Source organism: Anser anser, assembly GCF_964211835.1.
Source record: "Anser anser genome assembly, chromosome: 11".
Classification (NCBI taxonomy): domain Eukaryota; kingdom Metazoa; phylum Chordata; class Aves; order Anseriformes; family Anatidae; genus Anser; species Anser anser.
The window spans coordinates 13,115,635-13,131,976 of record NC_139732.1 but is presented as its reverse complement, the minus strand read 5'-3'; the positions used below and the strand labels follow the sequence as shown (position 1 = coordinate 13,131,976).

General features: G+C 57.5%; 1 protein-coding gene across 14 annotated transcripts; it reads left to right on the top strand.

The window, feature by feature from the left end:
* Positions 1-370: 370 nt before the first annotated feature.
* ADGRG1 (adhesion G protein-coupled receptor G1) lies at positions 371-16,261 on the top strand. 14 transcript variants are annotated; one of them, XM_083852353.1, is made up of 15 exons: positions 371-1,904; positions 2,102-2,263; positions 8,585-8,670; positions 9,178-9,600; positions 10,085-10,202; positions 10,343-10,490; positions 10,644-10,766; positions 11,195-11,311; positions 11,801-11,846; positions 12,243-12,343; positions 12,425-12,540; positions 13,141-13,415; positions 14,724-14,835; positions 15,094-15,362; positions 15,534-16,261. In XM_083852353.1, exons 1-15 carry the CDS (start codon positions 1,480-1,482, stop codon positions 15,653-15,655), a joined length of 2,643 nt encoding a protein of 880 aa, XP_083708479.1. In that variant the 5' UTR covers positions 371-1,479; the 3' UTR covers positions 15,656-16,261. The 14 variants fall into 14 exon arrangements, with proteins under 14 accessions (XP_083708479.1, XP_083708478.1, XP_083708482.1 ...); XM_083852352.1 differs by having other exon boundaries at positions 374-1,904; positions 12,240-12,343; XM_083852356.1 differs by having other exon boundaries at positions 1,718-2,048; positions 2,170-2,263.
* The last annotated feature ends 81 nt before the right edge of the window (positions 16,262-16,342 follow it).

Below are 16,342 nucleotides of genomic sequence, written 5' to 3'. Positions count from 1 at the left end.
TACCAAATTCACACTCACATGGACAGGCTCTGGGGTGGGTGCTCGCACAGCTTTTAGGAACTTTTTAGGGCTTTTAGGAACTTCCCAGCTTGAGCAATAAATCCTTATCAGGCCAAGTGACTGCTGCTGGCCTGAGCCCAAGGGCAAATTTCCCTTGCAAGGGACAACACAAGGATTTCCTCCCCCCTTGCTCTGCAAGGGTCTTTGAAACAGCAGCAAGGCCTGCTGACTTAATCCGATAACATCAGCAAGTGCCGACATCAACCTAAAAATAACTCTGTTAACCTCCTGATAACGTCAAGAGCAGACAAAAGTCTCTTTGTTACATAAACAGTTGCAAGAAAATGGCCTAAAATGTCCTTTCCTCATCAGAGCCACAGCAGAGCCATGACCATAGGACAGGGGGTCAGCACCTGACCCAGAGGAGAGCCACATCGCCAACTAGCCGGAGGAAGGAGTGGAGAGCAACTCCAGCAAGGGCCAGGAAGGTGCAAGCACCAACAGGCATGAGGGGAAGGAGGCAGCCGTACTCTGCTTGCTGATCATTTTTGTGTCATTTCTCCCAGGAGGCAGATTTATGGCGGTCCCTGATGGGGTCAGGTGAAATGGTCAGGGTGACCTGCGAGAGCAGGCTCAGCTCGTGGTGATGCTCCCACAGCTCTGGCTGCTACTGACTACATGCCGATGCTCGATCCGAAATTGGGCTCAGCCCCCGTCTCCATAGCGTGGGACTGCTGCCCTTCAAAGGGAGCCGTGTTAGCCATGGTGCGGCCACGTGAGGCCGCGTGAACGGCCCCGGCAGGCAGCCTGGCTTCCTGTGGGAGCTGGAATTGGAACAAAGTCAGAAGCAGCTTGTGGGTGATGCAAATGGAGGTGCAAGTCACTGTGCTGCACTCCTCCAATGCAGGGCAGGAAGGGGGGCTGAGGCACCATCCCCGTCCCCCAGCACAGCCGTGTGGCACCTTTGGCGCAGAGGCCGACTTTTGCTTCTGTGCCACCCAGCACCTTTTGCTGCCAGTGTGTCTACCCTTCCCCCAGCAAAAAGAAAAGTTCCATTCAAAGAACTGGAAATATCTGTGAGAGCCAGTATTTACCCAAGGCACTTCCTGGCCACCTCCCAGCGTGCTCTCCTCCCCTCCATCTCCTTGGAGCCCGACTTTCTCCCGCACGACTGCTTTTCAGCACACACAAAAGGCGGCTTTGGCTGGAACCTGGCCGAGCTGTGCCCCTCTCTGCAGCAGCTTTGTGGGCTCTGCAGTGATCAGCACTGCCACCGCTCCTCACGGCCGTGACGCCCCCAGCCTCGAACCCTGCAGCTGCCCCAGGGTGAGGGCGCTGGCTGCAGGGTGAGAGGCAGGGTCCCCACCTCTGGGCTCAAGGCAGGGAGGCCCCCTGACCCCACATCCCAGCCCGCCTCCTTCCGATGCCGGGGTCTGTGTGGAGCCAGGTGCATGTGTGGAGCTGCGGGGACCAAGCCCCATGCTCAGGACCCTTGATTTGGGCACGGGGCAAGGGCCGCTCTCCTTGCTCTGCTGCTTGTCCTGCTCCTTGTCTCCCTCATTTCCCGCGCGGAGCGGGGCAGAGTTCGCGGGGACACTCTGTCCTGGCTGCTCTCGCATAAACTATTATTTTTTAATCCCTTTTGCAGCCAAGCGTGCAGCCTGCCAGCCAAACAACTCCTTTCCTCCTCTGGACACCCGCCAGCCCCCGCGCCGTGCCTGGAGCCGAAAGGTGCTGGGAAGGAGGCAGCCCAGCTCCCGGCCGCCCCTGCCGGGGTCCCCCAGGAGCGAGGCCACCCGCACCCCCCGGACCCCCCGGCCCGGCTCCACCGACCGGGTGCCGCTCCCGAAGGCCGGGGGCACCGCGACCCCCCCGGGCGTCCCAGAGGGTCTCGGCGGCACCCGGTGCGGCTCGGCTCCTCCCGGTCCCGCCCGCTGAGTCACCGGCGGCCCGGGGGGGCGGGGGTGGGCTGAGCCGTGCCGTGCCGAGCCGAGCCGCGTCGTGCCGAGCTGAGCCGCGCCGTGCTGTTCCGATAGGAGCCGTGCCGAGCCGAGCCGAGCCGCGCCGTGCCGAGCTGAGCCGCGCCGTGCTGTTCCGATAGGAGCCGTGCCGAGCCGAGCCGAGCCGAACCGAGCCGTTCCGATAGGAGCCGTGCCGAGCCGAGCCGAGCCGAACCGAGCCGTTCCGATAGGAGCCGTGCCGAGCCGAGCCGAGCCGAGCCGAGCCGCGCCGGGACAGCGCGCCCAGCCCGGGCCGGGCGCAGGTACCGGGGCCGGTTAAGCCGGGCGGGGTCCCGGAGCGGCGTGGGGCGCGTGCGGGGCTGGGGGCAGGAGCGGCGGGGCCGGGCCGCTCGGGGGCTGCCTGCGGCCGCTCGGGGTTGGACCGCGTCTGGGGTGCCGGGCGGTGCCGCGGGCTCTGGCCCCGGGCATCAGCCCCCCAACTCCCGTGGGGGCCTCCTGGGGCGCGGGGTGCTCGGTGAGCTGTGGGCCGAGCCGGGGCGCAGGGCCGCGACGCGTGCTGTGTGCCCCCGCACAGGCTGCGACACCTCTGTCCCCGCAGAGACGGGTCTCCCCGAGGGCCCCCCCCGCAATTCGCAGCCAAGGCACGACCTGTCTTGAAGCCTCCATCCCTACAAGCGCTTCCCTTCCCTGCTAAATCGGGCTTCGCCGTGCCTCTGCCCAGCAGCCAGGCCGAACGGAATTCAGCCGCAGAGCCGCAGATCCCCGTGCGCTTTGCGGGGCAGCTGTTGTCGGCTGCTGCCCTCAGCACAGCTGAGCCCTGCGAAGCCCCCGCCACTCTGCTGTGCCGTGCTGGGTGCGCGGCCGCCGCTTCCCAACCCGGGGAACCACCGGCACACCCCGCTTCTCCTTCCTGGCGGAGAGCACAGCATCCTGTGGGACGGTTGGCTTGTCTCGACACGGAGCTCTCCTTCCAGTGCCTGCCGGGGGATTCCTGCTGCAGCACTGCGGCTTGCTGCTGCCTGTCCTGGCAAACTGCTGGGGGCTGCCCTGGGTGCTCCCCGCCTGTGAGCTGCCTGAGCGGTCCCTGAGGAAAGGGGCAAAGAGACCAGCAAGACCCAGCAACACCAGCTGGAGAATTGAAATCAGGTCTCCTGGAATAGCCTCCTAGCAGCAAGTCCGGACCGCTGTGAGTGGGGGAGCCAGCCAAAGCTCATTTCATGGCCTGAGAGCTGCGGTACCCACTTACAAGCTCTGCTGCCAGCAGGGAGCCAGGAGAGGTTTCAGAGACCTGGACAGCAGGAGAGAAAACAGGCTTTGGGCAGTGCTGTAAGTGCAGTCCTCCTCAGTACCACAGCCACAGTGGGTTTTGCTCTGCCCCTGCAAGGTTTGCCGCTCCCACGTGAGTTGAGCCAAGGCCTAAAAATGCTGCATAGTTGGTTCCAGTCCAGCTCTTAATCCTGCAGCCCGGGGGCTGCTATTCGGAGAGCAACAGGTTTGCAAACAACTGCGTGCTGCCGGGATGGGGCACACTGGGGCTGGCCTTCCTGCGTATTTTGGTGGCACCCATGGGTGTCAGAGGGACGTGGCGCTGCAGACAGCAGCTCCCACATGCTGGGGGCTCTGGCTGCAGCCGGGGGAGGGATGTGAGTGCCAGCCCCCGCGTGGCACCAGCTGGGCAGCAGCCTGCCAGCACTTGTTTTTCAGAAGGGCACTGAGCCGTAAACTTCTTTCCCATCAGCTCACCAACAGCTGGGCTATGGCAGCGACCAGGAAATCTGTGACCCAGGCCCTTGTACCTAGCTCCTCTGATGCTACAGCCTCCCCCCAGTGAAAGTCCCACAGTTCACCCTTGCCAGGCACTGGAATTGCTGCCATCCTCCAAGTATCCCGAGCCAAACATGAAATGGCTTGGAGCACAATCCTGGGCTGCTCTGTACTCCCATGTGATGGGAAACATTTTCATGTGGATGACAATGAGACCCGGGAAGGGATGTTTATCAGCGACCATCCAGGATAGAGCATTTTGGAAGGTGTTACAATCTGAGGGTGGTTTGGGTGGAAGAAAGGTGTGAGCCCATCTGCAGGAGGCCCAGGGTTTTCTGCTGAGGAAGGGAGGCCAGGCTGCTCCTGCAGCAGCTCCAGCCCAGGGTGGGCTTCGAGGGCTGCAGCCCCGGGGCTGGGGGAATGTGGTGGCCTTGCAGGCTCCTGGGCTCTGTGCATCGTGGGAAGCAGCGGCTGCCAGCTCAGCGCTGGGTACCTGCATCCCTGGGACAGTGCTTTTTTCTTGGTATTTTCTACCTAAGTTGGTGGCTGCCACGCAAAGCACCCTGCTGGGGACGATCAGACCTGCTCAGCCCAGGGTGAGGGGAAGCCCTTGTTGCCCATCAGCTCGGTGTTGCCAGCTGCAACCCATGCCTGAGGCTGAGTGCACTGTGAGGATGCCTGAGTGGGCACACCAAGGCCATTCCCACTCCTTACAGGTGGGAAACTGAAATCCCCAGACTTCACATCAGTTGCAGCATGCTGCCCCTCCTGCATCGGTTGCAATGTGCTTTGAGGATGCAGGCTGCTCCTCCAAGGCTGTGGCAACCTCAACATTGCTGCAGCCACACCTGTTCCTTTGGAGGCTACGTATAGCCCTTGCTGAAGCCACTGGCTTTGCATGATACCAAACAAGATGCTGTGTGTTCCCCACCACTGCAGAGGAAGCGTTGGGTTTGTTAGCTGAGGTATTTCTGGTTGCAGTGTTTTTTAGGAAATGGTGATTTGATGGTTTTGAGCATTGGAGGTCGGAACTATCTCTGCTTCCCACCAACTCTCCCACCGCTTCCTCAGGAGGGGAGGTGGCAATCGGCCCATGAAGGACACCAGGTCTGTCAGGGAGCTCTGCTGGGCCCCTGGCAATCTTTATCAGGTCTCATCCCATCTGCAAAACTGCCCCGTGCCTGCGGATGCCGGTGTTGCAGGGGAACGTGCCTGCACGCTGCTGCGAGCTGAACCGCTGAGCCCCAGCCCACAGCCGGCGCGGGGCATGGCATGGCTCACCCCAGTGGGATTAGCAAACGTGCCCGTTGGGTCCAGGCAGCCAAGGGCGCCTTCCTGATGCCCACCAGTGATGGGAAGGGCTTGCATGCTGATGCTGTGACTAATGTGTGGGCTGGCCCCGGTGCCCACGGGATGCTGGCTAAGAACAAGGACACATTGTGAAGATAAACCTGGTCACCTGAGTGACCGAGGCTGGGGCCATCCTGAGCATCCCTTCCAATGATGGGCACTGTCCCCTGCATGGGATTGTTCTGTATCCTGTCTGGGGGAGTCTGTCCTGGCTGCCTGGGGCCACTCACATGCCTCTCTCTGTGCCTCAGTTCCCCCATCTATTTCCCAAAACTTTGCCTTCTCTCCCCTGAATAACAGGCTATGGGTGAAGAGCTGTGTCCTTATCAGCATCTTGGAGGCTCGAGGCACAGACCAGTGGTGTATTTTACTAGCAAGCCTGGAAGCAAAATAGATGAAAGCCCCTGCATCTACGCGTTTCCGGTGTTTGTGTGAGACATGAGAGCATCTTCCCTTCTTGGGAAAAATGTCATGTGCAAAACCCGCAAGCCCTTGCCATCTCCAAGTAATCAAATACCTGGTGCCAAGTCACCCAGAGATCAATAAGGTTTCTCAGTGGTAATAAACACTGGGCTTTTTATTTTTTCTACTTGCCTCCAGGTTTAGACACAGTATTATTCCCAGGCTTCCCTTTGCAAGGCCAGCGCATTAATTTAGTGGTGATGAGAGAACACAATGTAATGCCCTGATACTTCGTGCTGAGCTTCTGAGAAAACACATCCTGCCCTGTGCCAGTAAGGAGCCTGCTCCAGACCCCAATCTCCCCCACCTCTGCTTATCTCATCTGTGACAAAGCAGCAGCTTTTCTATGTGCTATTGTTCTCAGAGCAGCCTTGGAGCTGAGCTACCCGGCTGGGGGGGCTGGGGCGGGGTGGCTGGAAAAGCCTTCCTGCTCCAGGGAGGAAGGAGGGAGGCTGGGCTGGTGTGGAAGGGGCTGCTGCAATAGGTCCCCGCAGTGGCTTTCGCAGAAGGGTTCCTGGGAGAGCGGGGCAGCAGGGAGCCCTGTGGCACCTGGGTGCAGTGATGCTGTGCCCTCACCTGCGCTGTTCCCCACTGCCTCCAGGATGCACTTGGGGACCAGCATTGCCTGCTGTGGGTATGGGTGGGAACTGAGTTTTTCTGCTGAGAAAACAGTTTCAGGGGATTTTCTCTTGGCATTGTTTAGCTCAGGAAGAGGCAATCAACCGAGTTGGGGCAAGCAGAGCTCAGAGGGGAAATACCAGCTGCCCTCCTTCCATGGGGATTTCTTGTCTCATCTGTGCTCTCAGTAATGGCTGAAAGGGGATGATCCCTTTCTTTGGCAAAATCCAAACTGTGCCAGCACAGCAGAATGGGTCAGAGCTTGTCCCTCTGCCAGCCTTCCCCTGGCTGAAGCCTTGCAGCTTTGTGTCCCCCATGCGCTGGCTTGATGCCATGGCACCATGGTTTGCATTCACGTCTTTGTTACTCCCAGCTTCAAGCACCGGTGCTTCACGTTGCCTTTAAGCACACTGCGTGTTTTGCTGTTGCCACCTGCATTTTGCCGTCGCATGGCTGTGCTTTTTCAATACAAGCTCTCACTCCGTGGCTGCATGTGTGTGATTCCCGGGCATGCAGCAAGGAATGGGGACGCTGGCCTCATTCATATCCAGTTACCGCTGGCAAGTCATGCCCATGCTGTACGCCCCCAGCCCATGCCGGGGACCTCAGCAGCACAGTGCTTGTGCAAGACCGTTATGCCCATGGTAGCTGGTTGATTTACAGCCCAAAGCCCCTGTCATCCAGGGGTGACAAATTGCTGCGGGAAGGCTAACGCGCTCTGCCTGTTGGTGGTGACACACCAATGCAGGATGTGCGCTGGATCCGTGCTGGCTGGAGAGACTTCCTGCGCTGCTCAGGAAAGCAGCAAGTGGCTGTGGTGTCACATTAGCAAACCTGTGCGGGGAAGCATGTCTCAGCACAGTCACAAGCCATCTCCTGCTGACACCCAGGCCAACCCAGAACCCGGTCCTGGGCAAGCAGCACTGGCAGTGGGTGAGAGGCTGGCCAGCACTGGTCGGCAGCCCCACTTCCAGCCTTGGTGAGAAATGAGGTGGGACCTTCCCCTTGCCACCAGGAGACCCGGTGACAAGAACACTGAGTTTTCAAGCCAGCAATTTTCCCTGGTCTTCACTACTGACAACCCTTGGATGCCTCTGAGAGCTTGTGAGACACAGAAGAGGCTTTATTTTTATCTTTCTTGTGAGACCAAGATGATATCTGTCATTCCTCTCCTCTCTTACATCACGCATTGGTCAGACAGAAAAGCCTCAACTGTGCAGCAAAGGGAGCCTTTGACAGCAATGCTTGCAGGAGCCCTGCAGCCACTTCAGCTGGTGGTCCCCTGGTGCTCGCATGCTGTGAGACAGGCAACAGATGTCTGCACATCTGGCCAGGTTTATGTCCACGTGAACAGGACACCCTGAAACGGTGCTGGGGGTTTTGAGCAGGATGGTTGGAAGCAACGTGGGAGCCAGACACAGCCCTGGCAGTGGCAGCAACCTGGGTGCTGGCTTGGCGTTGGGCGTCAGCAAGTGCTTGGTTCTGGCAGCCGCCCCACGCAGCCCTTGCTGACGGTGTCCTGTCCCAGCGGGTCAGTGTGATGCCCTGGATGGTGCACATTTGCATTACCTCATCAGCTTGCTAGGCACGGGCCATTTTCAGCCTCTTTATGGTCCTGCTGCCCATGGGTGCACCCTTCATGCTGGTGACTCTGGGCGTTCCCTGACACCTCCTGCCACTCTCACCCCAGGCCCCTGGGTGGGGCTGGTGTCACCGTAATGCAGGCAGCGCCTGCCCCAGCTGCTGCTGTTGGGTGCAAATACCACAGCTGCAGCCACGGCGGGTGCCTCTTAAAAAGGTGGGAGCCCAGGGTCCCAAGATGAGCGTGGGAAGGAGCTGCACAGCAACTGTGAGACTGCTGCCAGGAGGTGGGGTTGTGCTGCAGCCAATGCACAAGCAGATGCCAGCAGATGCAGGCGGTGGGTGGCAGCTGTAGGGGGACAGAGCATGCTCGTATCCTGCACCGTGCTCCATCCCCACCACCGCTGCCTGTGGGTTGCAACGTGACCAGTTCTGCAGCTGAAAATATAGGAGCTGAAATCACCAGATACAATTCTAGGCCTGGTAGGTTAGGAAACCACTATTTCCTTCTGTTCTTTATCGCCTGCGATAAGAAGCCAAGACAGGAACCAAGATGTGAAGCAGCGAGCTGTAGAGGTTGGCGCCTGTGCTGGGGCCGAGAGTCCAGAGATTTGTCTGCCTCCCCCTGCCTCTGTCCTGCCCTTCCAGCCTCACGTGGCCATGTGGGGAGTCTGGCACCCGGAGCTCCTCCTCGCGGGTGGCAGAGGCACTCGGGAGCTGGCTGTTGCACCAGCCACTGTCCCCCCTGCACAGCCTCAGCTCTCCATCCCCTGATGCCATGCTGGCTGTGGGCAATGCTCTTGTCACCTCAAATATTTACATGGCCTCTTTTCTTTGTGACCTTCCAGGCTCTGCTTTCTCCTGGGAGGCAAAGCCAGTCAAGAGCCACCTGTGATGAAAGTCCTGCTCCTGCTCCTTCTCTCCCCCCTCCAAGGTAGGCTGGTCCCAGCCACATCCTGCCCTGGGCTAGCGTGTCTAGGCTGCTGGAAGTAATTGGCAGCCCCAAAATGCAAAGGCTGAAGGCACTGAGGGATGTTTGCTGCCATGGCTTCCACAGAGGTGAAACATCTTGTGGGCTGATGTGCCTCCACTAGGGTCTCTGGCGTGAGGACCTGGAGATGGAGGGGTCCTTTCCGGAGAAAGGAGCAGGTCTCCATCCATCTATAGTGCTCCTTTGTCCTTGTCAGCCTGCTGCGGGGCCGGGGGGGTGGCAGTGGGGAGAAGCCAGCCCCAGGAGAGAGGAGCTATGGTAGCCCCGGGCATGCTGGCTCCTGGCAAACCTCCCAGCGTGACCATGGGCAAGTCGGAGGTGGCTCACGTCACACCGCCTGGCCGGGATGGGTTTGGCACACTTGGGGCAGCGCCTGGCATGCTACGTGCTGGCGTGTGGGTCGCTGCCCCTCTGGCTAAGCCAGCATCTCTCTGCGCTTGTGCAATGCAGGGGTGGGTGCAAGTGTCCACCAGGAGGATTTCCGTTTCTGCGGAGAGAGGAACCAGACTGAGAGCAGCTCCGTCATCTACAAGCACAATCCTGCCAACATCTCCATTGAGAACACGGCCCAGGCACTAATAATAAAAAGTCCATTTTTGCCAAGCAGGAGAAACTTTTCCTACCAGTCCAGCTTGCCGCCCACTTTGGGCAGGTACCGCTTCTGCATCTACTGGTTCAAGCCCAACAGGACCCTCTGGCTTGCATACGGGAAGCAGAGCTTCCTCCTGGGCCAGGACCCACCCAGCAGCATCACCCAGGAGAGGGACACGCAGAAGACTGAAAGGACCAAGACCGCTATCTTCAATGTGTCCTATGTCTTCAAGGGCCAGAAGAACACCTCCCTTGACAGTGCATCTGAATACTTTTTCCCTGGTAAAGGCAGTTCGGTGTTATTTTAATGAGATAAGGGTCAATTCCACTCCCAGCCTGTGCTAGCCATCAGCAGAGCACTGGGGTTGTCCCGGTGCTGTGTATGACAATGTCATGACACAGCTAAAGGGTGATGGGAAGGACAAGTGCTTTTGCTTAAGCAGCCCAGTGGCAGCCCCTGGCACACAGGTGTCCCTGGGCGAGCAGCTACCAAAACGTGAAGGCAGAGATTTTCCAAAGTGCAACAGCCCACTAAAATCCCAGGAAGCCATGTGCTTTGCGGAGGAATGCTGAGCTCCAGGCGGCCGGAGAAGCCGCCTGGGTCAGGGTCTCTAGTGGCTTCCCAAGTGTGGGCCCACTTTGAAGCCCTTTGCTTTGGGTTCCTGCGAGGGCTGTGCCATGGAGCCAGCCCTGGCCAGCAGCTGGGGACAGGGGGAAGCTGTCTCTGCCTCTGCCCCTGACAGTATCTCCTGTCATGTGCCACCAGCCTCTCTGGAGATCATGCCCGTCTGGGAGCAGGACGTAGAGGGCCAGCTCGCTGCCCTGGACAGACTCCTCGCACAGGCGCCGGCCTCGGGTGCCACGGCACAGCGATCACTTCGGCAGTGAGTGCGGGGCTGGGCTGCAGGCCGGGTGGTTGTGGTGGTGGGCAGGGTGTTGGCTGAACCTGTTCCACGCTGGTGCCTTTTTCCTGGTCCCCGGCGTGGCACCTGCTGCCCTGCTCACTGCGTCCTGTTCCCCACAGCAAACTTGGGGCCTTGGAGAGGATGCTGGCGCAGGTGGAGCTCAAAGGGCAGAACCAGACCTTCGGGAAGGCCGCTCTGCGTGCCACCGTCCTGAGAGTCAGCACTGCGCAGGCTCCTCGGCACCTGGCCTTTGCTTCCCCAAGAGAGGTGGGTCTGTGGGGTGCTGGTGGGGACAGAAGTGCAACCCCAGGGCTGGGCAGATGTTGTCACCCCTGTCATCCCCACCACACCCAATGGAGCTCAGAGTAGCAGCCCACCAGCATCTTCCTAAGCTCTGTCCCAATGGGTCTGTCCTTGCAGGAGGGCAGAGAGGTCCAGGGGTTCGCCGTGGATCTGCCAAGCAGCTTGTTCGTGACAGCAAAGAAGGAGGTGGCGGAGCACAGGGTGCTCCTGGTGGACATCAACAGCCAGGCCATGTTCCAGGTAACACTTGCGCCATGCAGCACGGTGGGGTGCCACTGTCTGGTGGCACAGGGCAGCAGAGAGCCAGCTGCAGCAGGGAGTGCTTGTACAAATCAGCACAAGGCATCGTTCCCTGGGCTGGCCTTACCTGCCCATTCCTGTCCATGTTGCACCCTGCAGCATCACCTGCAGCTCAGCTAGGCTTTGCCTTCTCCTCTGCCCCTCCTGCAGCCCTCGCCCTTCTCGGCCAGCTCCAGTCCCTGCTGCCCAAACCAGGCTGAAGGCACTCACTTGTAGAAGGTGCTCTGGAGATGTTAGATGCTTCAAAAATGAGCTAGAGTCTTGACAGGGAAGCAGCACAGGTCCTCTTTGCTGTGGACTCTCACCAGCTTCACACCTGGCAGCTCTCCCTTCCTGCAGTGCCACCACCTCCTCTTCTTCTCCTACAGGATGAAAACAGCAGCCACATCCTGGGTGACAAGGTGGTTGGCATCTCCCTGGTGGACATGGTGGTGGCCAATCTCTCTGACCCAGTGGTCCTCACTTTCTTCCACAACCAACTGCTGGTAAGTGGGGGAACAGCTTCATTACACCCAACCCCTCCAGGAACAGAGGGGCAAGGATGGCTCAGGCCCTACCAGCTTTAAGAGTGGTCACGATCCAGCAGGCCCATGTCCTAGGCCTGATGCAGCCTACTGCATCTTCTGGCTTCATGGCTTCACCATGTGCACTAGTGGTGGCTCTGCCTACTTCTGTGCAGTGGATGATAATTTGCAGATGTGTCAACTCCAGCACAATCTCCAGGGCAGGGGACACTTTGAGTTAATATTTCTTGGCTCATTCATAGCCACTGTTCAAAGATGAACTCCTTATTTAAAACTGGGGCCTGGGAGGAGGTATCTGTTCTGAAAACTGCCAAGAGAAGTCTTTACCTTGAACCTCTGCTCATGATGTGGGCCAGTTCATCTCCTGAGACCATCTCACCTCCTGTCCAATGTTGCCCCTACCAAACTTGCAATTCATCCTGATCAGGACCTGTTGTTTTGTCATTTCAGAGGAATGTGACCCTGCTGTGCGTCTTCTGGCAGGAGGACAGCACCGGTGAGTGTATGGGCGCAGGAGCTTCTGCATTTGTGTGCGAAGCATAGATGCTGTTTCTGTTCCCTTGGCTGAGTACTAAAGACCTGCTGGCTGTTGGTGGTAAAAGTTGTTCTGCAACTCCCTTGCTCCAGCTCCATAAACGTTTCCCAAGGGGTCAATTTTAGGCTTTTTCCTCCGTATCTAACCTAGGAGCTTTCTCCCTTCCCAGGGAGGGTACTGTTGCCCCTGAAGCTAACAATCCTGTGTATGTATTCCTGCTAGTGTGTGCTCTGCATAGGGTGATCTGGGACCCCCCACATTTGTCCTTCGCCCTGCTGTGGACACCCTAACCTGAAGCTCTGAGCTCCAAAGCAGCTGTTTCTGCTGGTCACCAGATGCTTTCCCTTTCTTTAGCAGCCAGCTCTGGAAACTGGGATAGCTATGGCTGCACAACAGTGGAGGGGGATAGACAGACATACTGCAGATGCAACCACCTCACCTACTTTGCTGTGCTAATGGTGGGTAGTGCCTTCCCGCAGCTCTCTACATTATTCCCCCTGGCACTGCTCCTTCACTGTCTCATTCCTTCTTCTCCCCAGGTATCCTCTCCAGAGATTACCTACATACACAGAGACTATCTGAGCATCATCACGTACATTGGCTGCCTTATCTCAGCTGTGGCATCCATTTGCACCATCTTCTTCCTCTACTTCAGGTACGGTCTGGGTGCCCAGGTGAGCCAGTGGGCTGACAGGACACCCACATGCTCCCTCTCTGCATCTTTCCTGTTGTCATTACACTGGGGAGGGCCCAAGCTCTCCAAAGGCAGTTGGTGGTCCAGCTGGAAGCATGATGAAGGAGCCAGGCTGGAAGAAAGTAGAATGTACCCCTCCAGAAACTATCCTCTTTGCCAGGTCTCTTGAAGGGCACTCTCAAACACCTGCTGATTTTGGAAAATCAGTTTGGTTGTTGTCATGGAGCTGGCAAGCAGAAACCAACAAAGATCTTGTCAGGGAGAACAAGAGTGGCTTTTCTTGAGTAATATCACTGACCCTATGTGGATGATTGGGAGCTGAAAATATGTCACTCCCAACCCTCCATAGACTAAATCTGAAGTGCAGGGCCAGCTGCAGAGACCTGAATCTGCCTGTGTCAGTCCCATGTGTGGGGTCAGTATGTCAGCCCCTTACACTAACAAGGGTTCTCCTAACTCTTCAGGTGTGGTGTGTTGCCCCAGCGACACTGTGGGGTGTAGTGGGGCACCAGTGATACTGGCCAGGCACAGTGTTGACATCTCTTCCCCTCACTTCTCCAGAAGCAAGCAGCGAGACCAGATCACGAGCATGCACATCCACATGAACTTGCTGGGTGCCATCTTCCTCCTGGACTTCACCTTCCTCATCTCAGAGCACTTGGCTGCCAGCAGCAGCGAGGCAGCCTGCAGAGCTGGGGGGCTGTTCCTGCACTTCTCCCTCCTGAGCTGCCTCACCTGGATGGGCATCGAGGGCTACAACCTCTACCGGCTTGTGATCGAAGTCTTCAATGCCTACCACGACCACTTCCTCCTCAAGCTCTGCCTGGTGGGCTGGGGTGAGCATGGGGGAGGCAGAGACTCCCCAGGGGCAGGACAGTGGGGCAGACTGGCACATGGTAGGGTCGGTTTCTGCCCCTGGAAGTCTTTCCCAGCATATATGATGCCTGGATGGGGTTGAAGGCATAGCTGTGGTCTCTGAGAGCAGAGGGATCTGTCTCTTCATTGAGGAAGGAGGCTCAGTGACTGAGAGCAGAAACAGGGGCTAGAGCAAAGGCAGGTCACCCAGCAAGGGAGGCATGTGACAGCCACTGCTTGGGGTCTTTAAATAGTGATGGGATGTTCTTTCTAAAAGAGACACCCCGGTGTGGTGGTTTCACCGTGCTAGGCAGCTGAACTCCACCACAACCGCTCTCTCACTCCCCCTTCTTAGAAGAGAAGGGGAAGAAGTAAAGGAAAGAACAACTCACGGGTTGAGATAAGGATAATTTAATTAAAAGGAAAAAATAATTATTAAGGAAAGATTATTATTAATTAAACAATTTAACTAAAGGGAAAAAGGGAAAGGGGAAAAGGGAGGGGAAAAGAAAAAAGGAAAAAAAAACACAAGTAAAGGCTGTGTGGAAGTGCAGAGGAAAGAAATTACTCTCTGCTTCCCACAAATGAGCGATGCTTGACCACGTCCTTGAAGCAGGGCCTCAATGCACGTAGCCAGTGTTCGGGAGGACAGATGTTTTCGCAACGAGAGCCCACCCCCCTCTTCCTTTTTCCACCTTTTATTGCTGAGTGTGACACCATATGGTGTGGAATATCCCTTTGGTTGGCTTAGGTCAGCTGCCCTGGTGATGTTCCTTTCTCACTTTTTTGTCCACCCCCTAGAAGAGTTAGAGAGAGTCCTGATGCTGTGCCAGCACTGCTCAGCAGCAGACACAACACTGGTGTGATACCAGTGTAGCTGTTCTAGCTACAAGTGCAGAGCACAGCACTGCATGGGCTGCTGCAGGGGAACTTAACATCCCAGCCAGACCCAGTACACCAGGGCAGCCCATGAAGATGGGCTTGATGCAGGAGACACCCATACATCTCTGTCCTCCTTTGGATAGGAGGTTGTGGTAAGAAGATCTCATGATCATTTGTGGCCTAAAATTCCATCACCCTGTGAGACCCCCAGCTGGGGTCTGTGCAGCACAAGCCCATTCCTTGGCCAGGGCTTACACCAGGAACCCTTGTTGTATCCTCTTTCCTTGGTTCACCCCAAGGAGAGAGGACATTGTACACCTTATGAGGAAAAAGAGGCAACAAGTCCTTCCAGAAGGTCTGTGGGTCAGGGATGAGGATGGCCACTTTACTCTGTTCTTAACACCCAGGACTCCCCTTCTGTTGCGTGATGCTGATCTTCCTGACTAATTGGACGAACTACGGCCCGTTCTCCATTCCCGTGTATGAATCCATTGGTGGAAAGTCCACCAATGCAACCATGTAAGTCATGGGAAATTGATTGCTTGGTCCCTGGTCTTAAAGTCATCTGGTTCAACCTCCACCTCCTTAGCCTACAAGGCTGTGGCTTTCCTGGGGCTTTGCATAAGGTGGGGCAGGGGATCCCCCCTCTGGGTTTAACTACGATGGGTGCTGAGTTAGCCCAGAACCTTCATGCTCCCCTCTCCACCCTCAAACCCTTTGTCTCATCCCCCTGTGTGATGACACAGCGTAACCCTTTGCTTTTTCTCCTCCCTCTAGATGCTGGATCACGAGCCCCCTGATCCATAACGTGGTAAACCTGGGTTTGTTCAGCCTGGTATTCCTCTTCAACTCTGTCATGCTGGGGGCCATGGTCCGGGAGATCCTCCAGCAGAACAAGAAAGGCCACAAGCTCAAGCATGTCCTAGCCCTCTTTGGTCTAAGCATCCTGCTGGGCATTCCCTGGGCACTGGTGTTCTTCTCCTTCACCTCCGGCAACTTCCGCCTTGTCTCCCTCTACATCTTTACCATCATCAACTCACTCCAAGGTGATCCTGGGGCACTGGGCTCCTCCAAAGGGCATGAACTGCCCTGGGACTTTGTGGGTGTGGTGATGATGGGGTATGAGAAGATACAGCTCGGGGAGACTGGCTAGCTCACTCTCAGCTACTGGTGGTCCTTTGAGGGGATTGACCCACTCTTTCTCCCTTCTCACCCAGGTTTTCTCATCTTTCTCTGGTACTGGACCATGGTGCTGCAGGCGAAAAAGTCCTCCAACTCCCAGAGCAGCTCTGACAGCATGAAACTGCAGCCTAACAGCAGCCAGAGCCACCCTGGCTGAGCCTCGTGCTGGCCATGCCGTGGGGCTGCCTGGCCGGGGCTCCCCGCATGGAGGGCAGCCATAGCAAGCACCAGCGCCGGCCGCTTTGCTACTCACCTGCCCCATGGGGTTGCTGGGAGCACAGGGATCTGCAGCAGAGACCCCCAGCCCCTCGCCTCCACCAGCTCTGCGTTCCCCATCACCATGTCCCCTGAAGTATCTGGGTGTCCCCATCCCTGTCTGGGTATCCCCTACCTGCTCCCAACAGGGACAGGGCTGGCTCCAGGGGCATGACAGAGAGATGCGCAGGGCTGTGGCAAGGGACAGAAGCAGGAGCAAGAACAGGCCCCCCCAGCGCTTCCAGATGTCCCCTGCAGTGCCCCAAGGCCTGTCCTCTCCCCAAGGAGGGACAGCAGGTGGGAAAGGCCCCGTTTTCAGGCCTTGCTGGTGGCCGCCAAGAGGGCCCTTCCCTGGTAAGACAGAATAACCACCACTGCAACACCCTCTAGCAGCTGAAATAATCTATTTTTGTTATTTTGTTGAATGTTTCTCTATTTTTGTACGGTGTAAAAGTTTAATATTTGTGCTCACACATGAGACTTGTGCCCATTAAAGTTGTTCCTGCTCTGAGCGTGGTGCCCCTGGGTCTCTGCTGTTGGTGAGCTGTCCCTTGGGGTTCTGCCACTGCCCCTCATCCCTCCAGCGTGC